The sequence below is a fragment of the Alnus glutinosa genome, chromosome 6, assembly GCF_958979055.1.
Source record: "Alnus glutinosa chromosome 6, dhAlnGlut1.1, whole genome shotgun sequence".
In the NCBI taxonomy this organism is placed as follows: domain Eukaryota; kingdom Viridiplantae; phylum Streptophyta; class Magnoliopsida; order Fagales; family Betulaceae; genus Alnus; species Alnus glutinosa.
This window is the reverse complement of record NC_084891.1, coordinates 1756790-1784680: the sequence shown is the minus strand read 5'-3', so window position 1 is coordinate 1784680 and position 27891 is coordinate 1756790. Positions and strand designations below refer to the sequence as shown.

Below are 27891 nucleotides of genomic sequence, written 5' to 3'. Positions count from 1 at the left end.
TGATTTTCATATTGCACTTTCAGCCTTGAAAGAGATTGATGTAACCTCAATTAATATTATAGTCCCGTTCCTTTCAGACTAAACCTTAATTATGTTAATGGGAGGCATATAGGTTGGGATGGAGGGATGAAAACTCCATGCTACGATTGAATTTCCTATAATTTATCTTATGGGAGATCTCACCCTGAGTTTGGCTTATAATTTGATTAGTTTATGTAATTATATAGATTCATCAGACAATTTGTTTTTTTTTTTAATGGGTAAGATTTTAGTTTTATTATTCTAGATCTATTCTCAATATAATATTATTGATTTATATTTCCTTGTTTAAGTCGATTTGTGTTTACTAATATAAGTCGACTAATTTAACTATAAATAGGAACATATGTATTATAAACAATTAAGTTATAGAACATAATATAGTCATTTGGGTTTTACCCTATAGACGTAGGTCATAGACTGAACCACGTAAATTTTTTGACTTTTTTATCTCTCTTGCTTTACTATTATTCCGCTTTTATTCTATTTTAGATTTATACACAAATCTCAACAAAAACAATAAAAGTATATTGAAAATAAATCAATTAAATGATCCAATCCAATTGCTTTTTGTTCCACCAACTCAAAAAAAAAAAAAAAAAGGTTGTTTTAATATTAGTTGCTGGTAGGCACACAGTGGCAGTATGGTTGGAGTGAGATCAACTAAGCTAGAGTCATTGCAGAGGAACCCTATTCTGATGTCCGGTAAAGGAGGTGCCCCGCCGTCGACGGTAAATAGGCGATTTCTATTATTTGCAAATTCCATAGACAATGACCATATGAACTATAAATCATAGTACTAGAATTGAGTTTAAAACATAATTTTTTTTTAACAAAGAAGCATGTGCTCCTTCCATTGCTAAAAGCCACGAGGCATCACAGAGACAGAATGAGGGGTACAAGACACCCCTACATCCAAAGTCAGAAACAAATTTGACAAAGCAGTTGTCTAAACAATACACAAATATTACATGAACACCCCTTAAAGCTCCACTCTACAAATAAGTCTAGTAAATATTTGTGCATTACAAAGACACTGTGAAACACACAAACAACAAGGAAATACACAAACAAACACAAACAAGAAGCACCGACACTGCCCTCAACGCTGCAAGAATCCACACCGCCACTGGAGGCGGCGCGTGAACAGCACGTGCCGTCACAAGAGTCTCCCCAGCAGCGAAACAACCGTCTCCAACCACCGATCACCGCCAACCATGACCTGACAAGATGGCGAGATCCACACGCGCTAATCTTATTTTATTATTAAAATCTTTTGGTCATTAATTTGCTTGTCATTTGTGTTTCTGTGTCCAAACGATCCCATCCATAACTCTGAAAGGATTCATTGAATCCCAAATCTTCAAATAATGTCGATTAATTTACTAAGTAAATTGGCAATTTCTACAACAAGACAAAGTGATATTGATCGTCTTTTTCAGAAAGAGCAAAAATTCCACTGGAAATATAGACTGCAAATCATGTAAATCACAGACTAATAGGGAGCCCACTACTCCCACTACATGCCCCACAAGGTCAGGGCTTGTAAACGAAAGTCTACTTTTGCTTGGAAGATTATGTGCTTGGGGCCCACTTACTAATGCAACCCAAATCCAAGTATAATCGTTTATTTCGGTCTAAAATATTTTTTATAAAAGTTTCTTTTTTTTTTTAAAAGTGTTTAGTGCGGCGTAAAATATTAATCAACCTGATCGAAAATGTTTTCAATTGATCATGAAAATTAACATTTACGACGGGTAAAATGGTTTATGATTTTCTTCGTAAATCATTTTTCGCTACTTTCTAACACCTTTGGGTAAGCGATTGTGAGAAGACCCATTATGAAATTTACCTGCCTAAATACTTGTTTGGACAGATGGGTCTCACTAAGGCCTTTGTCCCTTCCCAAATTACAAGCAATATGTGTAGGTGATTGTACTGGATCTCATTCTCACCCCTGAAAGTCTTCTATTTCCCACACTCACTTCCTCCACAACTTTTTCTCATCGTCTTTCTCTTCCTCGCATCTCTCTAGATTATATATGTGTGTGTGTGTATGGCGATTTGTCATACGAATCAAACGCTGGAAAGTATTTTTCAAATCATTTTCAGAGTTGCAAACAAACAACAAATAATAGCCAATTTTTTTAAAAGAAAAAGAAAAAGAAAAAAAAAAAAAAAAAAAAAAGGGTTCAATTTTTCAGAAAATATTGTACGCCGAAACATACGGAAAAAAAATCTCTCATCTCTCTTAACAAGCTTTCTGCATAATTACAAGGAAAGCTATATATGAAGGGGGAAAATGCCAAACCCATAAAGTTGTTTCCATGTGCGAGTACTTGAACTTGGTTGCATGGAGAATTTTGTGAAACCTTCAAGGTCAAGACATCATTGTCGTGGCCAAATAACTACCGTCCACCGAGAAAATGGGTCATCAAGTGGTGTTCTTTCGGCCCTTGTGTAGTTATTCATATTTCTATCTTCTCATAATGCTTGGAACCTTGTTTGGTTGTGGGCCATAATTCAATTTTGTTGGGTGTAAAATAGTCGGATTCTTAAGAGAAGAGACAGAAAGGGCCAAACAGTGAGAAAGAGTCGAAAGACTATGATTGGAATCTTGTTTGGCAGTAGCCTGGACTCCACGTCTAGTGGGTAGTGGAAGAAAGCTGGAAGCTGCCCCAAGATTGTGAGAGACAATTCATCTAAAAAAAATTATTGTGAGAGACAGAGAGATTTTGATGGGTTCACTACTTTTTAGAAAATAATTGGTTATTATTGCTTTTAATACAATTTTTTAATTCTGAACAAATTTTCGTACCAATATTTTAAGACCAAGAAAATTAAGCAGTAAAAATTAACAAGTAAATTTAATTGTTTAGTTCTTAACGTGATAAATGTAATATTAATTATTACAGCAGTTTATAACAGGGGTAAAATAACAGCCCCTAACCGCCTATAATTACTGACCGTAAAACCGTTTTTAAAAGTGGTTGGAAATAACTGCTAACCACCCCTAGTTAGCGGTTTTTGAAAAGGCGGTTTTTAGTGTTTAACACAAAAACAGAGTCGTTTCACCCTAAACTCTAAAGAACAAAAAAAATAAAAATAAAAACCCTCTCGAGTCTCATCTCCATTCTCTCATTCTGTCTCAAGTCTCAACATGCTGCCAACCCCCCCTCTCTCTCTCTCTTTGTATGCAGTATTCATTGTCTTCCATCACCGCCGCACTGCCTTCCTCTCCCTCGCTAGATTGCACATCCCTCATCCAGGTATCAACTGATTGAATATTTTTTAATTTTTGTTTTTGTTTTTGTTTTTGTTTTACCAAGTCACTATAGTCAACATGCATATCTCACTAATATCTCTAAGTTCTTCACTGATTTTAGATGAGAATCAAGCTAGATGTTCATAGAATTTTGTACAGAAGATTTTGTTTAGGGTTTAAGATCTTCGTAGAATTTTCACCGAAAATTTATTACCATTGACCTTGTTGGAGGATTAGTTTATAAGATAAGGGTGTGTTTGGGATTGCGATTGCGATTTCACAGATAAAAAGTGCGATTTTAAACCAAATCGTAGAAAATAAACCATTTGAAAATTACGTTTTTAAAAAATTACGATTTGAAAAAGCAGATCGCAACTGCTTTTTCAAATCGCAAGCAATAGGGAGCTTTTTTGAAAACGCAGAATTTTAAAAGGTTAACCTATGATTTTAAAGGTCAAACTACGATTTTGTCAAATGCTAAACTGCATTTTTTAAAATTACTTTTTCAAATCGCACATTTTTAAATCGTCATTTTTAAATTATACTTTTTAAAATTACAAAATCAAACCGACCGTAAATCTTATAAGAAAATTAAACATAGTGTTTACTAGTCAGCTCAAGAATGGCTGCCGACTATGCCACTGTGTAAGTCAGATCTTTTTCCTTCACCTGTGGAATCTAAACTTCTCGAGATTTCTCTGATTCCCTTTCTGTAAAACCAGCACTTTTTTGTAATCCCACAATTATGTCCTTCCTAGCTATTGCTTTTCAATCTGCTGGATAGAGAAGATTGCTTTTTACCCGTAGAGTTTCCCCTTAACTAACCTTTTTATCTTTTAGTGTACGTGTTAATTTCAAGATCTTATAAGCAGTATTTTTGCAATGTTAAGGTTGTGACATTGACAATTTGCTTTTTCCTTTTCCCATTTTTTCTATAAGCAAATGGAAGTTAATTGTTTTTATAGATCATATAATTCAAGACTCAAGGTTGAAGTACCAGCTTTTGCATCTCTAAACAGAAATTTATTAATCTTGGTTTACAAAGCCATTCTATTATTAGTAGAATAGGTTATATCTAATATGTTCTGCTGGTTGATTGTTAAATAAATTTTATTATCTATTTAATAACAGATAGAGGACACTCTTAGTGATGCAACTGAGCCTGTTATGGTAGAGGACAATCTTGAAACATCTTCATCTGTAAATGTTGGAAGCTCCGCACCTTCCCTCCAATCACAACAGTCACAATATAAAAACTACCCGATAATCAATCCATTGTATGGAATCACTCTAAAAAAGTGGATTTGGTCGATAAGAATAACCCTAAAGCTATGTGCAATTACTGCAATAAATTGATAGGGTGTCACTATAAGAGAAATGGCACTTCACCCATGATGACCCACATTACCTCTAATTGTCTAAACTCTCCACTTAAGAAATCAAAACTACCCAAAAACCAAACATTGTTGCAAATGTCATTTAAGAAAACGGTAGAAGACGCTAGTGGTAACCAAATGGGATTCATGAAGTATGATTCAAATAATGTAAGAAATTTGGTTGTTCGGTATTTCATCAAAAGTGAGCTGCCTTTTAAGCATGTGGAAAGTGATGGGTTTAGAGAATTGATGAATGGAATTAAACCTAGGTTCAAAGTACCATGTCGTATTAATTTACAAAAAGATTGCATGAAATTATATGAAGAAGAAAAGCTTAGGTTGAAGGCTTTTTTTGAGTGGTAAAAAGGTTTGCATCATTACCGATACATGGACATCCCTGCAAAATATAAACTACATGTGTGTTACCGCTAATTTCATAGAATCTAATTGGACAATGCTGTTAGAGTATATTATGGGATTTGATATAAGAGATTTATTGTAATTATTGTTATCTCATATAAATCGGATTTGAAGGTAATCAAATCTGATTGATTTGATTGTAATTAGATTTGATTGAAATCAAATCACATTGATTCAATTAAAATACTTATCTACCCAAACTCTCTCAAATTTTCCTATAAATAGGAGCCTGATGTATTGTGAATTCATCAAGAGAAATAAGAGTATAATGTAGCCCTTTGAGCTTTATCATGTGGATGTAGATCATAGACCGAACCACATAAAATTTATTGTTCTTATTTTTTTCATTCTGCTTTTCATTTTATATTTATTAGCATTATCTTTTTTTTCATGGTATCAGAGCCATAGGCTAACGCCAATGTTCGATCCTAATATGATTTTTTTTCTTTTCATCATTTTTATTGCCTTGTTCTTGATAGTCAATACCTTTTACAAATCTTCTCACCACAGATCTTGCATAATTGTATTTGACTTAAAAAAAAAAAAAATAGGTGTCTGTTCTTTGGATCCCGTTCGTTTACAGCCCAGAAAAGTTGTTGGCACACTATGTGTGTTTCATGATCGAAAAAAAAATAAAAAAAAATTATTTGTGCTCTCAATATTCGGATCTGCCCTTAGTTAGTGCCGTCGATGACTTCATATCACGCCAGCACCCATTGGCCGTTGCCTCTACCGCGAGACGAGAAGATGTCTCTCTACAGGCCAGTTTTTTGTTCTTCGTGCTTCAGAAATTCAATTGTCTTCTTTTGTTTGTTTGGATTAATATATATATATATATATATATATATATATATATATATATATATATATATATATATATAAATATATTAAAAGAGGCTAAGTTGCCCACCTTTAGGCCCTTGGTTGGCCAAATCTTTGATCTTATTGGTTTAACTGTTGACCGAGACCTATCTCCTAGCTTCTATGGTAATTTTTAAAACCCAGGCCTCTCGCAAATATAGTTGGCTCTCATTTCAGCCCATAATTAGCTCTTATTTTGGCCCATCTTTTCTTGCCATTTGTGGTATTTTTAAAACCTATGCCTATTTTAGCCCATAGTTGGCTTAATAAAATTTAAGGCACATCTCTAATTACGCAACGCCTCCAGTCATCATTGTCGACCATCGATCGGGAGGAGAAGAAGAAGCTCGTTGCAAACTCAAGCTTTCAGATTGTTCCACCTTGAGTTTGAGGGGAGGTGTTAGAGTATATTAGGGGATTTGATATAAGAAATTTTATTGTAATTATTGTTATCTCCTATAAATCAGATATGAAAGTAATCAAATCACATTGATTTGATTACCATACTTATCTACCCAAACTATCCCAAATTCTCCTATAAATAGGAACATGATGTATTGTGAATTCATGAAGAGAAATAAGAGTATAATGTAGCCTTTTGGGCTTTATCCTGTAGATGTAGGTCATAGACCGAACCACGTAAAATCTCTTGTCTCTATTTTATTATTTTTACTATTGTCTTTATTTTCCTATGTGATTATCTTTTCTTTCAAATGCTTAAAAAAATATTCAAGTTTGGCCTAATTTCCAATCATAGGGGTAAAACTATTGGAAGAATGATAGAATTGGAAGAATGATAGAGTATTCACTATTACAATCGATAATGCCTCAATTAATGATGTGGGGATTGAGCATATGAAAAGGATGATGAAGGGCAAGAATTCTACTGTTTTGGGAGGTGAATTTTTTCACATGCGGTGTGCTGCTTATATTTTAAACCTTATTGTAAATGAAGGCTTGAAAGACTTAGATGACTATGTTTCTAATAAAAGGAACACAGTGAGATATGTGAGGTCTTCACTGTAGAGGATGGCAAAATTTAAAGATTGTATAAGCAGGAAAATATTTAATGTACGAAGATGATGTGTCTAGATGTTCCAACTAGATGGAACTCTACATATTTAATGTTGAGCACCGTTGAGAAGTACCAATAAGCTTTTGACCTATTGGGGGAGGATGAGCACAATTATTTTGTTGTTCCTCAAACTATTGATTAGGAAAATGCTAGGACATTTGTGACTTTTTTGCAAACTTTTTATGATGTCACATTGATGTTCTCTAGTTCAACTTATGTCATCTCCAATTCATATTTCTTGCAAATTTGTATTATTTAACATACCTTGAATGGCGATTGTATCAGTCTTGATCAGGTCCTAAGTTTTGTGAGTTTTAATATGAAAAGTATTGGGCGACTGGATATGATTAACTTAATGTTGTATGTTGCTTTTGTTCTTAACCTGCGTTCCAAGATGAAGGCGTTAATGTTTGGTTAAAAAAATAAAATGGGCATGTGTGGGTGGATCAAATAGAGGTAAAAGTGAGAGACCTCTTGAATCATTTAATTAGGCAATACAATAAGTTTCATTGGGGGGGGAGGGGGTTATCTAACATTGTTGTAGATATAGGAAAATCAAATGTCAATCATTTGAATGTTCGTAGTGATGGTAGTAAGGAAGGTAGATAGAGACAATTTAGGAAGATATTCTCTCAATACCTAGTGGCAGAGAATGACTTGGAATGTATGTCGGAGGTGGATTGATATTTATTGGATGGGTATGAAGCAAATATCATAGATTTTGATATCTTAACTTGGTGGAAGGTTAATGCACCAAAATATCCTACTCTTGCAGAGATAGCTCGTGATGTATTAGTCATCCTTATTTCCATCGTTGCCTCTGAGTCAGCCTTTAGCAACGGAAGACGTGTATTGGATCCCTTTAGGAGTCCATTGTCTCCACTTACCGTTGATGCCATGATTTGCACACAAGACTAATTAAAGAACCGCTCAATCAACAATGAGGAAGAGTTGGAGGACTTTAAGAAAAGCTATGATGAGCATGGTAAATGTTTATGAATTAGTTATTTATAAATTCATTGCACTTACTTTTCATTATTTATTTATTTAACGCAAACTTTTTCTATTGTAGATGGGCTTCACAATCAACCTTCAAATTCAAGGACTGAAACATTATGCTTAGAGGAATGTTATCATTTTTTGACTTGTCATGATATTTATATTACAATACAATTGCCTAGTTTGTCAATTTTTTTAAGTTTATAATATTTCTCGTTGTTATTTCCACAGAATTTTGCTAGAAGACCAAATGGGAGTCGTGCCATTGTCCTTTTTTTGTTGTTATTGTCTTATTGGTTAAATTTCTCTACTAAACTTTATTTGTTTGAATTCACTTGAGTGGGAATGGAAGTGGAAGTGAATATATTTATGTTGGGTTTGATTATTTGAATTTTCATTTATATGTTGAGTGTGGGTGCGTGGACTATGAATATAATTGTTTTGAATTGTTGATGGAAGTGGAAGAAAAAGTGAATTGTTTATGTTGGGTTTGATTATTTGAATTTTCATTTATATGTTGAGTGTAACGCCCCAAATTTGAACCAGCAAATTCGTAAGCAGAAACCTCCGGTTTCCACGTGACGTTACTACCTCAGAGATAAACTCTCGCAGCGGAATATATTTATTTCTTCTAAAGCCTTAGTAATTGATAACATAACACATTTAGAGCTTTATTGAGTGATAAACGTAATTAAAGTATTACATTTCAAATTGATACAAGAATTCACTACAATCATCAACTACATTATCGAACAGTTCTAATTCCTGTAATGTTAACAAACTCCTATCCTTGAGCTTTATACACTTTCGTACCTGCAACATGGGCTATACCGCCCATATATAAATACATGGGTCAGTCAACTGCTTTCAATAATGATAAGATTACTGATTTAATTAAAAGTATGCGATGCAACAATGTGTAGTGCAACAATATGAGAACAATTATAAACACTTATGCCAAGGACTCAAACTCCGAAATCTCTATTCTTTCTACGGGCTTTTCACTGAGGGTCCTTTCTTAAGGCCTCAGTCCTGGGTTGTCTATCCCTCTCAGAGTACCAAACCCACATACTAGGGTTGTCTATCTCTCACAGGGCCTCAAATCCCACAAAATTCCATGGATGTCTATCTCTCTCAGAGCCTCAAACCCACCAACTGGGTTGTCTATCTCTCTCAGAGCTTCAAAACCGAGGATGTGTATCTTTCCTATATCCATGGATGTCTATCTCTCTCAGAGCCTCAAACCCACCAACTGGGTTGTCTATCTCTCTCAGAGCTTCAAAGCCGAGGATGTCTATCGCTCCTAAATCTAATCTGAATGTCTATCCCTCAGAGCTTCAAACCCACCAACTGGGTTGTCTATCCCTCTCAGGGCTTCCTATCTGTCTCTATGCCTTAATACTAAAACATGACATGTTACAAACAATATGCTCCAAACAAGATGCATACTTATTAAATAAAGCAGGATATCAAATATTAAAGAAAGCTCTACTTGTATCACCCTGAGTGAGTAAGGAATACTCACAGTCTTTTTGTACAGTTTCTCAGTTCATCATATTAAGGATTTTTACTAGAAAATCCAGTGAAAATAGTGAGTTCGGTCGCCGGAAAGTCGCCGGAAAAGTCGCCGGAGTGTCTACCGGAGACGGGTCGCCGGTGGGTCAGGTTTCCGGGTTCGGGTCATGTGTTGGGGATCACTGCCGGGTTTGGGCTCAGCGGGCCTGGGCTGAAGTCAGCCCATGGGTCTGCAGGTCTGGGCTACGGGTTTTGGGCCTCTGTGGTCTCACGGTTCGGGTCATGATTTCACGCACGGTTACTGGGTTTGCGGGTTAGATCTCGCCGGGTCTGAGATGGGTTTTGACCAGTAGCTGGGATCTGGGCTATGGGTTCTCACGGGCTCGCCGGAGGTCGTGTCGTCGGTGTCTTCTGGCCTCGTCGGCGCCACCCACCGGAGGATCGGGTCCGGGCACTCCTCAACTTCCCGATCTCCCTCGACATCTCACGGTCTCTCTACTCTCGGGTCTGCTACAATCGGCCGGAACCCGGCCGAGTTTGGATCGATCTGCTACGGTTCGGCTGGGTCACGGGTCACAGGTTCTGCTACGGTATCTCCGGGTTTCACCTTCACGGGCCACCCGGATCTCTCTCTTCCCATCTCTCAGGTGCTGCCTTTCTCTCCGTTTCAGTCTCACTCTCAGACAACTTCTCTCTCTCTCTCTCGATTAGTTTCTCTCTTCTCACATCTCACGCTCTCATTGCTCTGACTTTCACTGTGCCACCGTGAAGAAGAAGGCAGAGAAGAAGAAACTTAAGGAACTAAAGTGGGGTTATAAAATAATGAAGGAAGAGAAGGAAGGTGCTGGAAATAGTGTTCCAATTATGATAGTCGGCCACTTATAAATATAATATCATTAAACATAATGTGCTGGAAAGAAGGGATAACAAGAAAAGGAGCAGGCATAATGAAAAAGAAGGAGAAGTGCGTCTGCAGAGGGAAGGTGCTCGACTATATAATGTGGTTAATAAACTAATAATGGAAACTAATGATTATATTATAGAGTTTATTCTATTCATGAGTGCAATGACAAGCTGCCCACTAATTACTCATTGCATCGATAGACTTATAATAATGAGGAGTGGAGAAAATGGTGGGAATAATTAGGCAGAGTAGGAGTTTCAGTGCGGCAGATTGAAGAACACCGAGTAGATTAAAACTGTGAAGTGATGCGTTGGTTGGGAATTATAATTAATGATATTTTATTCATATCTGCCTATTTTATTAACTTAGTAAATTTTCGGATTATCAGATTTATTAAAACACCGTTTATTAAATCAGTTGAAAATATTTATCAAACAATTGATCGTTTATTTATTCACATAATAATCATTTTTCATCTTTAATCAAATTATTAATATGTTTTAAAAACTGGGGCGCTACATTCCTCCCCCCTTAACAGAATTTCGTCCCCGAAATTCGTAAACTATGCTTCGCATAAAGTTTACATTAAGGGAAGATTTAGATTCCTAAATCTTAAGTCTAGTGATACAGTTTTTACGAAAGGCATCTAATTATTAAACAAGAAAGCTAAACAAGTATACTGCACCGTGTGATAATTATCAAATATAAAATTTTAAATTCATTATAACAAGGAGTATGACAGATTAAGCCGAGGTGTAGTTTGAAGAAAAGAAAACATTTCATTTCTCATTATAGGAAAATTTCTTGCACAACAAATCTCTTTTGTGATGATGTTTTCTGATAATCTTGGTGGAAGGCTTGCCAAATAGAAACATGGAAACCAGGAAGAAGAGGAAGGCGAGGCAAGCAATCCAGAAAGGATATGAGTGCGGTACTCATATCGGTTGTGCTTTCTCTTCTGTTGCAAATCGCCATCACCGGATTGAGAGTAGATGCCAGAAAAGCTTATGGTGAGGCGAAGGAAGAGAAAGATACTTCATCTTAGAAGCATGATCAAGGATAATCTTGCTTCTGTGTTTGTGAATCTGGTTGTGATGCTGCATTTTTCTAACTTTAGGTTTGGAAATTTGGTTATGGAACTACTTCTTCTTTCGTAGGAGGCGATGATAAGTACAGACTAGAAGGAAAATTTGGCTCTCAAAGTGTGAAGGGTTGAGAGCTCAAGGGTGCGCTTTGCTTGAGAGAAGACGAGTGAATTTATAGGGGAGATTTGAGAAGGGTCGGTGCAAGTGGTACAGACAGTGGATCGTAAAATCTCCATTCTTTTTCTCGGAATGCTCATCCAGCTCATTCTCGGGATGCCCCTCTACGACTGCTAGTTGCGGAAAATGCGGCGATGAATTCGGAAAAGTCTTTGGGTGAATTCGGAATTCGAGAAGGTGAAAAGGGTGAAAACTTGAAAAGAAGAGCACTCGTGATTCGAGGGCTGTCTACAAGTGGTAGAGGCGGCTGCGCTCAGAATGACGTTGATTAGACTGCGTCTCGTTCACTGATTAAATCTTCATTCCTTCCCTTCAGATCTTTCGAATAACAGCTTCATTTCTCCTTCAGGTCCTTTGAGGAGTATCATCATTTTCTTAGTTTTCCAAAAATGGCTTCTTCATCTTCTCAAAATAATTTTGATCTGAATGCTGCGCCTGTAGTACCAGAAATTTGGCGCCCATTGTTCCTATCTCAGAGAGGTCCTCTTATGACTAATGACTCTGTGATGCTGAGTGATGCAGCAGCTGCATCCGTGGCTCAAGGCATCATAACTCATCGAGATGAAAAATTATTGGCGGATAGGACTGATGTCCAAGCCATCAATGACTCTCTGGCATTCAGTATTCAGGGTGCCTCTTCTGTTTCAAATATGGCTCGACGTCTGCAAGCTCGAGGGAACGAAGTTCAAGCGTTGAAAGCTCAAATTTTGACTTTGCAGCGAAGGTATATGGGCTTTAGGCGAAGGAATTGGGTTCTACAGCAAGAAAATAGAAAACTGAAGAAGGTGGTAAATTCGTATGAGAAAAACTTGGGAAGGAGGTATGCTGATTTGGAGCAGAACACCAACCGACTCCGAGAACAACACCAGGACCTCTTGCGTGTAGTCCAAAACCTCAGGGTTTTCCGCCCAGAAACTTAGTCAGGTATTCTATTTGATCTAGCAATTCTTTATTTACAAAAATAAATAACTAACTGCAGTATTATGAAATACCTGCAGGTATAAGCATACCAGTATTCTCCGGAAATGGTGCAGAAAAGGTCCTGTTTTGCAAGTCTATTTTTTTTTTTTTTTTTTTTTTTGAATCAAAAGTAGTTCATTTGTAAGACAATAATTATTCTTTTACGCACCGTTCTTATTATCTAATATGTCTGTAATCCTTTGAACTAATTATTTCTACTCGATCTTTTACTAAGGTGTAATTTTTATATGGTACTATGTTCTTCTTTCTATTTCTGCATAATTACTATTATCCTCAAATTTCATTAGATTAAATCCTTAGTATTACTCCAATTTAGTTATGCAGTCAATCAATACTTAAATTTGCTAATCATAAACTTATCCATCAAGTAAGGATTTCTAAGAGAATCAATAAATCACATAATCAAGATTTTATTTAACTTAAGCTCTAGAAAACCTCAATAATATATAAACTTCTCTTAAAGTTCATCAGATGCATAGGAAAAACAATCTCTCCATTAATCATCAAATCATTTGATTAACTAATTTCCTCAACATATAAAATTAGTAATTTACGCTTTATACACCTATCTTCAAAAGATACCAGATTTGGAATAATAGATACTCATTAATCATAGCATACCTTTCCTTACATTCTAGGGTTAATTGGATAGACCTCAAAGCTTCAAAATTTATCTCTGATCCTTAGGTTATCCTTATTATGGTTATGGGAAAGTTGTATCTCTAAGCACATGAAATATCTATAGAGTGATTTATAAATTTACTAACTTAATATCCATAAATTATTTCAACAGATTAAACATTTGGATTCTGTAATCTATATCTCCAAAAAGAAACATTTATGACTATACCTCAAAATAATACTAGATATCAAATCATCTTAATTCTGAAATTACTTCTATTTACATACCTCTGGTTTCTTATCCCCTTACGCTAGGATCATCATCAAGGTGGAAGGTTTCTGCACTAAAATACATCACACAAAGTATTTTATAAAAATGGTTTACACTTATAGCTCTTGTGTTATTCTTAGACATCTAGGGTCAAGTCTTAAGGTCCTCAGAGCAAACTGCTCTGACACCATACTGTAACTTACCCAAGTTACAGTATGACACTGACTGTTTACGAGGTCGCAGAACAACTGCTTTGATACCATTCTGTAACGCCCCAAATTTGAACCAGCAAATTCGTAAGCAGAAACCTCCGGTTTCCACGTGACGTTACTACCTCAGAGATAAACTCTCGCAGCGGAATATATTTATTTCTTCTAAAGCCTTAGTAATTGATAACATAACACATTTAGAGCTTTATTGAGTGATAAACGTAATTAAAGTATTACATTTCAAATTGATACAAGAATTCACTACAATCATCAACTACATTATCGAACAGTTCTAATTCCTGTAATGTTAACAAACTCCTATCCTTGAGCTTTATACACTTTCGTACCTGCAACATGGGCTATACCGCCCATATATAAATACATGGGTCAGTCAACTGCTTTCAATAATGATAAGATTACTGATTTAATTAAAAGTATGCGATGCAACAATGTGTAGTGCAACAATATGAGAACAATTATAAACACTTATGCCAAGGACTCAAACTCCGAAATCTCTATTCTTTCTACGGGCTTTTCACTGAGGGTCCTTTCTTAAGGCCTCAGTCCTGGGTTGTCTATCCCTCTCAGAGTACCAAACCCACATACTAGGGTTGTCTATCTCTCACAGGGCCTCAAATCCCACAAAATTCCATGGATGTCTATCTCTCTCAGAGCCTCAAACCCACCAACTGGGTTGTCTATCTCTCTCAGAGCTTCAAAACCGAGGATGTGTATCTTTCCTATATCCATGGATGTCTATCTCTCTCAGAGCCTCAAACCCACCAACTGGGTTGTCTATCTCTCTCAGAGCTTCAAAGCCGAGGATGTCTATCGCTCCTAAATCTAATCTGAATGTCTATCCCTCAGAGCTTCAAACCCACCAACTGGGTTGTCTATCCCTCTCAGGGCTTCCTATCTGTCTCTATGCCTTAATACTAAAACATGACATGTTACAAACAATATGCTCCAAACAAGATGCATACTTATTAAATAAAGCAGGATATCAAATATTAAAGAAAGCTCTACTTGTATCACCCTGAGTGAGTAAGGAATACTCACAGTCTTTTTGTACAGTTTCTCAGTTCATCATATTAAGGATTTTTACTAGAAAATCCAGTGAAAATAGTGAGTTCGGTCGCCGGAAAGTCGCCGGAAAAGTCGCCGGAGTGTCTACCGGAGACGGGTCGCCGGTGGGTCAGGTTTCCGGGTTCGGGTCATGTGTTGGGGATCACTGCCGGGTTTGGGCTCAGCGGGCCTGGGCTGAAGTCAGCCCATGGGTCTGCAGGTCTGGGCTACGGGTTTTGGGCCTCTGTGGTCTCACGGTTCGGGTCATGATTTCACGCACGGTTACTGGGTTTGCGGGTTAGATCTCGCCGGGTCTGAGATGGGTTTTGACCAGTAGCTGGGATCTGGGCTATGGGTTCTCACGGGCTCGCCGGAGGTCGTGTCGTCGGTGTCTTCTGGCCTCGTCGGCGCCACCCACCGGAGGATCGGGTCCGGGCACTCCTCAACTTCCCGATCTCCCTCGACATCTCACGGTCTCTCTACTCTCGGGTCTGCTACAATCGGCCGGAACCCGGCCGAGTTTGGATCGATCTGCTACGGTTCGGCTGGGTCACGGGTCACAGGTTCTGCTACGGTATCTCCGGGTTTCACCTTCACGGGCCACCCGGATCTCTCTCTTCCCATCTCTCAGGTGCTGCCTTTCTCTCCGTTTCAGTCTCACTCTCAGACAACTTCTCTCTCTCTCTCTCGATTAGTTTCTCTCTTCTCACATCTCACGCTCTCATTGCTCTGACTTTCACTGTGCCACCGTGAAGAAGAAGGCAGAGAAGAAGAAACTTAAGGAACTAAAGTGGGGTTATAAAATAATGAAGGAAGAGAAGGAAGGTGCTGGAAATAGTGTTCCAATTATGATAGTCGGCCACTTATAAATATAATATCATTAAACATAATGTGCTGGAAAGAAGGGATAACAAGAAAAGGAGCAGGCATAATGAAAAAGAAGGAGAAGTGCGTCTGCAGAGGGAAGGTGCTCGACTATATAATGTGGTTAATAAACTAATAATGGAAACTAATGATTATATTATAGAGTTTATTCTATTCATGAGTGCAATGACAAGCTGCCCACTAATTACTCATTGCATCGATAGACTTATAATAATGAGGAGTGGAGAAAATGGTGGGAATAATTAGGCAGAGTAGGAGTTTCAGTGCGGCAGATTGAAGAACACCGAGTAGATTAAAACTGTGAAGTGATGCGTTGGTTGGGAATTATAATTAATGATATTTTATTCATATCTGCCTATTTTATTAACTTAGTAAATTTTCGGATTATCAGATTTATTAAAACACCGTTTATTAAATCAGTTGAAAATATTTATCAAACAATTGATCGTTTATTTATTCACATAATAATCATTTTTCATCTTTAATCAAATTATTAATATGTTTTAAAAACTGGGGCGCTACATTGAGTGTGGGTGTCTGAACTATAGATATAATTGTTTTAGATCGTTGATTTTTTTATGTTGTAAATTTTCATTTATATGATTGTTAAGTAAATAATCCAATATTACCGCTCATAATAGACATTTGACACCAACAAAAAAATATGTATCATACATTTAAAGCCCTAAAAACTGAAAACTAAGAAAAAAAAAAAAGGGTTAGCGGTTTGTAGTTAGCAGTTGGCGGTTATATAACCGCTAACCGGCAATTATTTCATACCGCCTAGGCGGTTAGCGGAAGCGGTTGCAGTTAACAGTTTTAGCTAATAACCGTTAACTAGCCACAACTGTCTTTTTACCCCTAGTTTATAAAAGCATCCACTTCGGATCCTCTAAAAGAATTCTTCGAGGTTTTAGGAATAACCCCCCACTTTTTCTATTTTATAGATTCATTTTCAAAAAACACACTACATCTCATTCTTTATTTCGAAGAAAGACTCTTTTTTCTTTTTCTTTTTTCTTCTTTTTTTGTTTCTTTTAGGCTTAAAGAATTAATTTTTGGAAAGAGAAATTAATCAAATAAAAGATAAAGGATATACCGTGATTCTTGAGCAAAAATCAGATGTAGGGCAAATTTAAGGTGTGATTCTTCATTATTTGAAGATAAGTATTGTTTAAAGGATCAAATGTAGATGTTTTAAAGGGGTTGAAGTAAAAGCTGTAGTATCCCGAACGGCACGCTTTATGTTTTCTCTTCTTCTTTTTTTCAAATGGGGTCCAATATGCTTCTCCATGTCTCGTTACATCCTTAAAAGTGTGCCCAATGAAGTAAACTAGAAAAGAGTCATTTCTCTTCAAACAAGTATTGGTCGGAACCAATTATTATGCCTTTGTGTTTTAAGACATATATCTCCCACCATCACATAAAGATAATGTGGAAAGGGTTGGCTCATGTTTCCCTTATCTTTCAAACATGAAGATAAAATCACTTGATGGCTGCTAAAAAAGCTAAATATCACTAAAAGTGGGAAAGACAAACATATTGCTTTCATGTCAGCTTTGCTGCTTGCAGTTTTTAATTTGCCTTACATCCATGACAGAGTCCATCAGCTTCAGAATTTTCTTCATGTTCACACTCTTAAATCTAGCTATGAATCTATGATATTGATACCCATGATTTAGCTCAATACCTGTCTAGATTCATTTTGATATTCATATCTATTATTGGGTCTCCTCGATGCATACTCTTTGGCTGTGTTTGGATGTCTCAAAGGAAGCAAATATATATATTTTTATCAATTTGTTGACCTCACGCAATGCATAACAAAGATGATGATGTGCCATCTACTTAATTATTGATACATCTATGAATATGAAAAGGATTTTAGAGAGTGGGGATATAATAGATTTTTTCTCGTATGGTCCTGCTGAAATCAAACAGTATTGCTAGCCTCTAGCATTTTTGACCAGGTGAAAAGGTGGGGATCCGGATTCTTTCAAGTTCTAATGAACTGGAAAGGAGCTTGTTGATAGCTTCGGTCTCTTTAATCAAGGCCAAAAAAATAGCCACGTCATCAAGAAGAAAAACACCCAAGTAAAACCCAATGAATTCGTCACCCAAGGAAACCATCTCCATTTCTTCCATTTTTTTCTCTTCCACCAAAACCCTCTTCCCTCCCCCCAAGTTCAGCGTACACCACCAGCAACACTGCTTGCAAGGACGGAGCCAGAAACTCTTATGGGCAGGGGTCAAGGGCCAAACAAAATTATTGGTATGGGCCAGGAGCCTAAATTTTATTTTTTTACCTTATAATTTTTTTTTTACCTAATATTTTTTTGTTGCTTTTTGAAATTGAGGGGGGCCATGGCCCCTGCTAGCCCCCCTGCCGGCCCTGGCTTTTGCCCACACGCTCCTCTGCCATCCACAGATTCTGGATTTTGAAAATTGGATATTGAAAATTCTAGATTTGGAACTTACCTAATACATCGGACTAGCAGTAGGATTGGAGACAGAGGAAGAAAATATGTATAATTTCAAGCTATATGATTAAACCCACGTGTTATTGCTAAATAAACAAAAGAGATTTTTCCCATGGAATAGGTGGGATTATTTGCATGATATGGAAAATAGCTCCTCAGTTCAGTCATGGGTTTTTGTAAGGGTGCTGTTCGAAAATGGTGGGTCTAGCTTGCATTCTTTCAGCTTATGAATCTGGGATATCAAGAATTTGCTTTGCTCATTAATTTGTTTCAATATGTGCCCCAAATTCTGGTTAAAGTAGAACTCAGTCTGTCATGGTCCTGTTCGAGCGTCATGTTATAATCCTTGCTGAGAAGTCCTTGAAGACCATATCTCTACCTTTTTCTGGAGTCCTTCATTGAGTAGTGTTTTAGTGTATCTCAAGTATTTCAGTTTAGTTGAGTTTAGTAGTTGTGTTGCTGGTGGCGGAGGCTAAACTTGGGGAAGGGAGGAGTGTCTCGATGGAGGAGGAAAAAATGGAAGAAATTGAGAGGGTTTTCTTGGGTGACGGATTCATTGGGTTTTACTTGGGTGTTTTTTCTTCTTGATGACGTGACTATTTTTTGGCCTTGAATCTCTTTAAAGAAATCCAAGCCATCAACCGGCTCCTCTTCAGTTCTAATCAACTAGAAAGGATCCAAATCCAAAAGGCGGACGGTTAATAACCGCTAATCGCAAAACCGTTTTTGCAGGCAGTTGAAAAAATTACTAACCGCCGAAGGCATGGCAGTTGGCGGTTTTAGAGGTAGGTAGTTACTAACCGTTAACCGCCTACCCATATATATATACACAAAAACCATGTCGTTTCATATGGGGTTTTAAATGACATTATATATCTGGCAACAACAAAAAGAGCCAAACACTCAAAAATAGGCGTAAAATACCAAAATTTAAAAGCGGTTATGCGGTGTGATTATAGTTTTAAATAACCTCTAACTCGCAATTATTTTATAACCGCTTACCTATCAAAACGGGACAATTGCAATTATAAAAATAGAATAACCACATTTTCACCCCCTATTTATGACTTTAGAATCTTTTTGGCATATAATTTTGTAAGGTAAATGTATGTTTTTAAACAAAATCACAAAAAGTATTTTATTAAAATGTTTTTTAAAAAACGGTAGTCTAAACGTTAAAAAAAAAAAAAAAAAAAATTCCTACATTTTCAAATCACGGGTGAGAAAATTCACAAAACATAATATTTTAAAGGTTAAATTGCGATTAAAAGACCAAACTACGATTTCAAACACTTAACAGCATTTTTGAAAATCATGTTTTCAAATCGCATGTTTTGAAAATTGAAACCGTAAAACCAAACGGATCATTACCTTTATTGTGACCATTTTTCCTCTAGGATAATGGCATGCTCAATCTAAAGTAGAAATAACAGCAAGGAAAGGTTTGAACAATTACACAGTTTTTACTCTTTGTAAATTAGTGTACACGGATCAGAGCTACAAAACTAGTCAATGATAAAATATTAAACTAACAAAAAAAATACAAGATGGAGAAACAGAGCAATTAGCAGCTCACCACAAGATGCTGCAAAAAATAGAGGGATCTAAAGCTTGTCCAAACTATCACTTCATCTGGAAGAGTGCTGTCTTGCTGAGGTCTGTTGTGCTTTAAACAGAGGGATCTAAAAGCTCCGAAAGATTTATCACTCCTCAAAAGAAATGACCTCCTCTGTAACATCTAATATCTCCTCAACTTCGACTTCTTTAGCCTCGTACTCCTCCTCTTCATCGCTCACCTCTCCATCCCGGAGTTTTTGCCTCTCCAGCTTTTCTTCTTCGTGCAACCGCTTCCACTCATTCATCCACTTCTCCCATTCATCCTTCAACATCTTCCGCTTCTCACGGTCCTGCTCACTCAATAGCAATGAGACGTCCTGGTCCTCCGCCTCGTACTTTTTACTGTACTTCTTCAAGTTCTTAGCAATTTCTTCCTCTTTCTCAGGACTCAAGAATGATGGAGGCCTTGGGCGCCACAAAAACTGTCGAAAACAAGAAATCAGCAGATAATCTGATACGTAACAGCAAGGGCAGAGATAATATGACTCACCCATTTCACATACAATTGAGGGCTCATACAAATATGGGGTTCTTCCAAATTTTCCTCTATACTACTAGGAGCACTATATCTACATTTTCTTTTATGTGAAAGTTGATTAGGATTGCATATACATTCATTTTCCTACAAAAGCACCTTAAATTTGTACTTTTTACTTTGTTATCTCTCATGCAAAACAATAATAATCTACTGAATCACTTAAAATTTAGAAAGACCATTATACGCAAAAATAGGTGAGGTGTTGCCCCATTTACCTGAAAGAAATGATCCTTCAGAATCCTATAAAGCAGCTTGCCATTGAAGGACCATATGTTGAAACCATTTTCCATCTCATGAACCGAAGTCACTGCAGTTGCAACATACCTATATATCCGAAAAGGTCACATATCACACAACCAAGAGAAAAAGACAAGAAACAAATATAGCAGTTGTGCACTTCAGTTCGATTTAAACAAGGCCGGGACCTTAAATCACCCCTTATTTCAACACTACCAAAAAGCATCTCAAAATTACCTTCCGGTGGGATCCCATTCAATATCTGTCGCCATAAAATGCTCAGCTGTTGCCATGGTTTCAAGCTCATCAACATTGTAAAATTCCAACTGTCCATTGAAACCCTTTAATCCTGCTAGTATTATGTAGCGGCCTGCAGGTGACCAGAAAAGAGCATTTGCCTGCTTTCCTTTCAGAGTAGTGAGCTTTTTAACTTTCTCTGTATTGTTGGCAGAACGCATGGAGTAAAAACTTATATCAGGTCTTGGGTTATCACCATGGATAACTGCAAACCTGTGGCCTTTTGGCTCCCAAGCGAAGGAAATGATCTTATCATTCTTATTCTCAAGCTCAAAAACCTCAATTGGAATATCCCTTTCTCTTATGCGAAAAAGCTCAAAGCCGGTGTATGTGCTTTTTTTTGTTTTTGTATATCGATCAACCTTAACCGCTAGATAATCCCCATTGCTTTGCCAGTACATTTTGCAATCACTAACACTGAAAAGATTCTTCTGCCTTAACTCATCTTTACTTGGTATTTGCATGAGACTCACCTGAGAAACAGTTTAATTGCAGAACATCAATTCACCTTATTTAATAAATCAAAAAAGAACACAACTTGTAAATCAAAAAGCATCTTCATTAATAAACAACAATGCTCACCCTAGCAGGATGGTCCCCCAGTTCAGGAACAAAGATCGAAAGAATTGGATCAGTTGGTGACCAACAGAAATCCACGACATTTTCAATCTTCAAGGATTTCTTGTCAATTAGTGAAAAGGTCTCTGTTTCATAGACAGAAATAATGTTTTTCCCAATTCTGGCAAAATATTTGTCCTCTTTTCCACCGGCCCATCTGATAAAATAAAACACACTCTTAATCTCCCAGTAGACTAATGGATGATACTGAAAATAGTCATGCAGTCAGAAAAAGGGGAAAGACTTATAGCAGGTTTATGAAGATTGAAATACAGAAAAATAACCTGAAAACAGGCCACGAAACCCCTGTAACACCACCAGTTCCTCCAACAGCAAATTCATCAGCGCTTCCCTTGAAATCTCTCATCACCTTTCCAGTTCTCACATCAAAAATGCTTATGACAACCCTCTGAAACATAAATTCACATTATCAATGGTCCCAGGCTCAATGAATTTACAGTGACTTAATGAACGGCAGAGTAGGAAAAACTCACATTCGCATCACGGGGATTACTTGGTTCATGGCTGCTGTAGGTAACGAGATACCTCTCACCAGGGGAAAAGTCAATCAGCTTTACCTGAAGTTAATATCAAAAAAGCTAAATGACAAGGGAAAAGGGAACACAACATGAAATCAAAAGCTAGAAACCAAATTTCAACCTGAGGATGCGCATAACGCATAAGGCGATTAAAAGTATTGGCACCTCCCCAAACAGCAGCACCTTGCCTGTGAACTGTCGCCAAGTAAGTTCCCAATGGAGACCACTGCACAAAACTTTCAGTCCAGAACTGCAAAGGGAGACAGGAAGGACCATTCATCAAAGTGGTAATTACTAAATAAAAAAGATAACTACTTTTTCTTGCAAGACTAGAAGCATCTTATTATAAACTGACGAATTTATTAACTTCAATTAATGATGTTGTAGCAGTGAGCAGAAGTTCATTAAAATTGCAGTAGAAACAAGCCACACTAAGCTTCAGTATCTCTCTCTCACCTACACGCACATTCACACACACAGAGAGAGAGAGAGAGAGAGAGAGAGATCCTCCAAACTAATACATAATTAATGGTCTTAAGTGATAGTAACAGGACAATTAAATATAATTCCTACTCACAGCACGCTTATAAACAGGCTCAGGCTTTAGATGCCTCGCATCATTCCATAAAACCTCAGTATCCGAACCAGCACGAATGACAAACTGATCACGAGCTTTCTCATCAGTCAGCCATTGTTGAAGATTTTCCTGCAATGACATGACAATGTAAAACATAGACATTTAAAAAACACGACAAATTTTTTTTTTGATAAGTTTTTTTTTTTTTTATTATTTTGATAAGTACATTTAAAAAATACAACAAATAGCACAGACAGAAATGGAATCTGTTTGTGGGAAATTAGAGACAATAAAAAAGCATCTACTTGGTCAACATCAGAGAAACCTAAAAACCCACCTAAATCATACAAGGTACTTACTTCGCAGCAAGATAATTTATATTAAAATTGGCAAAAAAGGCACCTTTATGCATATTTAGATTATTTTTAATGCATTTATGATTTTACTTATTTTAGTCTCAGAAATATGAGCTTCAAACAAAATGCTACATATTTAAAAAAGAAAAGGGTTTTTTAAGACCATTTACCAATGTGTAATACACTTTTTCTTTCGCTATGGAAGAAAAAAATTACTTGACACTAAAAAAGTAAACATTATTTACGGATACATTCTTGCACTGCATCAAATATACTAGTGATTTGATAGCATTTTGAATCCACAACTAGTTTTGGCATGACGTAAGGACCAAGAAAGATGGGGATCAAATTTCAAAAGAATTCAAATTTAAGGGTAATATGGAAAGTTAAATAGATAATTTTTTCTCATTTATTCTACAACAGCCCATAAAGGAAAGCACCCGATCTATTTGGGGACAGAGAAAAAAGTATTATTTGTAATTGATAATTTTCATCAGAGAAATTTGAAAACATACCAAATGGTAAAGAGCAAGGAGCATTGTATCACCTCATATAAGTACAGCAAAAAAAAAAGTGGATGTTTAAAGCATAGCATTTGAGGATGGGTAAATTACTCGGTAGCTAGAATGCAGCTCATAGTGCAATTTGATGTGGATTTTACGACCAATGACAGAACACATGAAACAAACTGATTGAAGCAATTACCCCTGGAGTATAAGGCTTAGATTCAGGAGGGGCCCACTCATCTGGAACTTTCATGAATGTATCAAACTCATCAAACACGTTCAAAGCAAAAATATGAGACCTGTCCAGCTTGTACCCATTTGTCTTCTCCTTAGCGAGCTCCGCTTCCTACAATAGGGACATAAAAGAACCAGGTCTAATGAAAATGCATTAAACCACACCAAACAACAGAACAGCATTAATACCCACAGCTAGTGTTTGGAAATGTTAGCTCGACAAGTTACAGAAACTATCTACAAGCAGATGAACAGGAACTTTTAATAATAATCCAGTTGCGTATATTATTATCCAAAGGTTATCACTACCTCAGTCATTTTTCAATCAAGCCTTGTCCATCCAATTGAGATTGGATAAGCAAATTTTAGAACTCAGGAAGCAAATACAACAGCATTCAACAAACAAATCCTAAAACCAAAAAAGCAAATTCCTAACAAGTACAGCTTTCAAATATGAAAAGGACAAAGCAATGTAAAAGGAACGTAAAACATTGTTTCTTGAAGTTTATGGGCAGTCGCTTTCCATCCATAAAGAATTAATCACACTCGAACCAGATATTGTAAAACCCAATCAATTTAAATATAATGGATAGATGATTCATCTTTTACACCCATCAATTCCTGTCCTGAGGTGTATTGTTCAACACTCTTTAACATGGAAAACTTCTAATAACTATATAAATAAAAAGAATTTGTGTTTAAACTTCCATTTTATTTGGATCTATTTCTTGGTAAGAGTGGATGGACACATCTAGTAGTTTAACTCAGACTCCTAAGGAACTCTTGACAGGGAATAAGTTTAACCCAATCTTAAGCAAAGAATTGATCATGCTAGTGAAGCCCACGTTCAAAATCCTACCCCAGGTCAAATGTGCTCAACCCAAACTCAGCTCCGGTTGGATACCAGTTGGTTGATCAAGATAGATTGCAAGTAAAACGATGTTTCTTCAGTATCTTGTGTACTCCTAAATCCATTTATCACTCCTTCAAAAGTAGGCAACTGAATATTCCAGTGTCTTAAGTATGAAAGTAAAAATATATGAAAGTAAGTTTTTGCCAAATCGTAGGGAGATATAGAATTACCAGAGGAGTATTAAATTCAATAAAGCAATATCCTGATGTTTTCTGCGTCTCAGGATCAATAGGCATCCACAGCCCATCGTCCTTAATCAGACCAATCTGACCGTAGATTTTACGTATAACACCCTCAAGCTTCTCAAACTTTTCCCTAGGCACAACAGGCAAATTATCAACAATGATAATATTGCCAAAGCCAGTGTCCAACTCCACATTGTCTCCTTGATGCAGATCTTCATCGTCACTACAAAATCACAAACAAAGAATCAAAACCAGAACATAATACAGAGTGAAAAATCCAAACTAAAACTAACCCCCATGTAATTGCTAAAAAAAATGTGGAAAACGTTAATTGAAAATCTGGGCTTTTTACGTCCTTAGTCATTCTACTCAGCAAATCAAATAAATCCATATAGTAGAGCACTTTTTTCCTTAGTATTTTCTTGGACTAACAATTGTAATCAGCTCAATCAATAAAAGATCCTATTTTTATCCATTCTCCAATACAAAGTCCATAACTTTGATACAGCCCAAATATGCAGCTACAACGTTATTCGAAAAATTAAAATACAACGCTGCAACGATAAGTCATATGTGAAATTACGCATCAATATGTATGTATATTACACCCACATATCTGAAATTACCCATAAATACATGCATATAAACGTAACGTTCACTCTAAAACATGTCAATTTTCAATACTCAGCCATAAATTCTTTCCACGTTTTCTCGGGAACCAATCAGAAGGCTAAAAGCTTTGTCTTTTTTCTGGGTTTTGAATTCCCTACCTTACAATGCCAAAATCTTGGCCCGGAGGGAGGCGAATGGCGTCGAGGTCTAGACTGGCGAGATCGATGCCGAGCCGATCCGCCGTTTCCTCTATTTCCTTCATCACCATCACGTCCGCCATGGTTCTTTCTTCAGATTTCAGGCCCTCCACAAAGAAAGAGAGCTTCTAGAGAGAAAGAGATGAGAGTTTCTAGGGTTTATCGGTTTGGGAAAAAGATACGGTAAGATGGGGTTTAGTTTACCCCAAAAGATATATATATTAGGAATCGTAGATGCCGCTATGAACTCAAAAAGCAAATAAATTATGTTTCCTGATTTTGTTTGTAATTGGGTATAAAAGAGTTTTATAGAAGTTATTATATTTTTTTAGTTTTTATATATTTAAAGGCTATATTTTATATTTTATTTTACAATATTAATATGGCAATACTAATTGATCCTTATAATTTTTTTTTAACAAGGAGGGATAAGAATTGTTTGAGACTAACACCGTCAACATTGTATGAGAATTACAAAATAAAAATGTATTTATTATTAGGGAAAGTTATATTTAACCTTCCAAACTATCGGCCATTTTTAAGTGAGTAATGTTTTTTACACAACTTTCATACAACTTTTTTTTTAAGATAAACCATTAGATATTTATGGCCCACATATAAGAAAACAAATCTAATGATTGCTCATAAAAAAAAAAAAAAAAAAGTTGTTAGAATTATACAAAAGTTGTATGCAACAATCATTTCTCTTTTTAAGTAGCCCTTGAACTACCAACACTAGTACTCTGCCCTCCAAATTACTAAAAAGTGACAAAAAAATTACTTTTGTTGAAATATTTTTATAATACCCTTATCACGTGTTATTTTTCCATTGAAAAATTTTTAAAATTGAATTTAAAGAAAAAAATAAATAAATAAAGGGGGTGGCAAGCAAACCATATTTTTTTAGTTTTTTTTTTAAAAAAAAAATTATATATTTTTAATTTTTTATTATTTTTTAATTGAAAATAATACATGAAAATTGTATTATAAAAATATTTCGATAAAATGATTCTTTTTTGCACTTTTTGATAGTTTGGGAGCCAAAGTCAGGGGCAGAGCCAGCCCCCAAGTTGGGGGGGTCAAAATTAGAAAAAATAATAAAATTTGGGGTAAAATTTTAATTTTTTTTTTAGGAGAATCTTGGGGTTTGGGGGGGCCGCCACTGGCCAAAGTGCTAGTGTTGGTAGTTACTACTTCAAAAACAGCCGTAGTTTGGAGACTTAAAAGTAATTTTTTTTCTTATTATTATTGTTATTATTATTAAGTACATTACCCTATATTTCAATTGCATTCAAGGTAGTCTTTTCATGGCCACATAACAAATCAGCCATTTAGCCTTCAAATGGCACTGTTTTTTTGACAAAAATTTCAACTGTTTTTACTTAAACGACATAAATTTAAATTTAAAATTTTTATTTTTGTGGATGAATCAAATTTCAAATTTCTTCCACCTCTAATTTTTTTTTCTATAATAACTAGGATTTGTGCCACCCATTTGGGGAGAAGTGAAGGTGGAAAAAGTATTTTGAAATAATAAATATGGCTGGAGTTGGAAAAGAAATTTGATTTTTTAAAAAAATTTAATGTCTTTGTTTGACATTTAAAACGCTTTTTCTTAATGGACCACACACATTGTGAATAAATTGATCAAATTAGGATTTGAGAAACCAAATAAACAACAAACCCAAACTTTTTTAACGAAAGAGTTTTAGGCTTTTTTTAAAGCTTCCCCAAAAAACAGTTTTAGGCTTTTTCTAAAAACAACAAATTTTTTTTATTTTATTTTTTAAAGTTTTTCACCAAACAAACTTATTTTTGTCTAACACAACTTTTTATATACTAAAAACATTTCTTAAGCTCCGTAACGCAATCCCAAACAAGCCTTAAGAGTTATTTTCCCCGATCCCGCATTGATCTTGGAAACAAACGAAGCTAAATGCCTCCAACGTTTTGCCTCTCCTCCACGGCGTCGTTTGCCATAAACAAATTGCTCTTAAATCTGAACTGTCCATTTATTAAATGGAGATGTCAGTTCTTTTCTTAAAAGGATGTAAGCCGAATCCTTTTAGCATAAACTCAAGAAAAATTCTAAATGTTGGTATATATTTGGAATGTGAAGGTTAAATAAAAAGTAGTATTTAATGATTTAATCCAATGTGAATAATAAATTGGGGAAGGTAATTAGGTAATTGTAAGAATTTCATTGATAAAACATCTCAAAATTCAAATCAAACCAA

General features: G+C 36.1%; 2 protein-coding genes and 2 long non-coding RNA genes across 4 annotated transcripts; 1 reads left to right on the top strand and 3 right to left on the bottom strand.

The window, feature by feature from the left end:
* The first annotated feature begins 3128 nt into the window (after positions 1-3128).
* Positions 3129-8414, top strand: LOC133870255 (uncharacterized). The gene is made up of 4 exons (XM_062307340.1): positions 3129-3308; positions 7812-7914; positions 7961-8021; positions 8109-8414. The coding sequence occupies exons 1-4, from the start codon at positions 3200-3202 to the stop codon at positions 8157-8159; spliced, it is 324 nt and encodes a 107-aa protein (XP_062163324.1). The 5' UTR covers positions 3129-3199; the 3' UTR covers positions 8160-8414.
* A 267-nt stretch (positions 8415-8681) lies between these two features.
* LOC133871147 (uncharacterized) lies at positions 8682-11125 on the bottom strand. The gene is made up of 2 exons (XR_009900830.1): positions 9561-11125; positions 8682-8860 (listed from the first exon to the last, which is right to left on the bottom strand). It is a non-coding gene; the product is annotated as an uncharacterized LOC133871147 (long non-coding RNA).
* A 2853-nt stretch (positions 11126-13978) lies between these two features.
* LOC133871168 (uncharacterized) lies at positions 13979-16267 on the bottom strand. Its single transcript, XR_009900831.1, has 2 exons — positions 14858-16267; positions 13979-14157 (listed from the first exon to the last, which is right to left on the bottom strand). It is a non-coding gene; the product is annotated as an uncharacterized LOC133871168 (long non-coding RNA).
* Positions 16268-19671: 3404 nt separating this feature from the next.
* LOC133870791 (eukaryotic translation initiation factor 3 subunit B-like) lies at positions 19672-25860 on the bottom strand. The gene is made up of 11 exons (XM_062308012.1): positions 25616-25860; positions 24831-25068; positions 23713-23859; positions 22652-22780; positions 22196-22324; positions 22030-22113; positions 21820-21944; positions 21500-21692; positions 20858-21390; positions 20599-20707; positions 19672-20267 (listed from the first exon to the last, which is right to left on the bottom strand). The coding sequence occupies exons 1-11, from the start codon at positions 25735-25737 to the stop codon at positions 19932-19934; spliced, it is 2145 nt and encodes a 714-aa protein (XP_062163996.1). The 5' UTR covers positions 25738-25860; the 3' UTR covers positions 19672-19931.
* Between the last annotated feature and the right edge of the window lie 2031 nt (positions 25861-27891).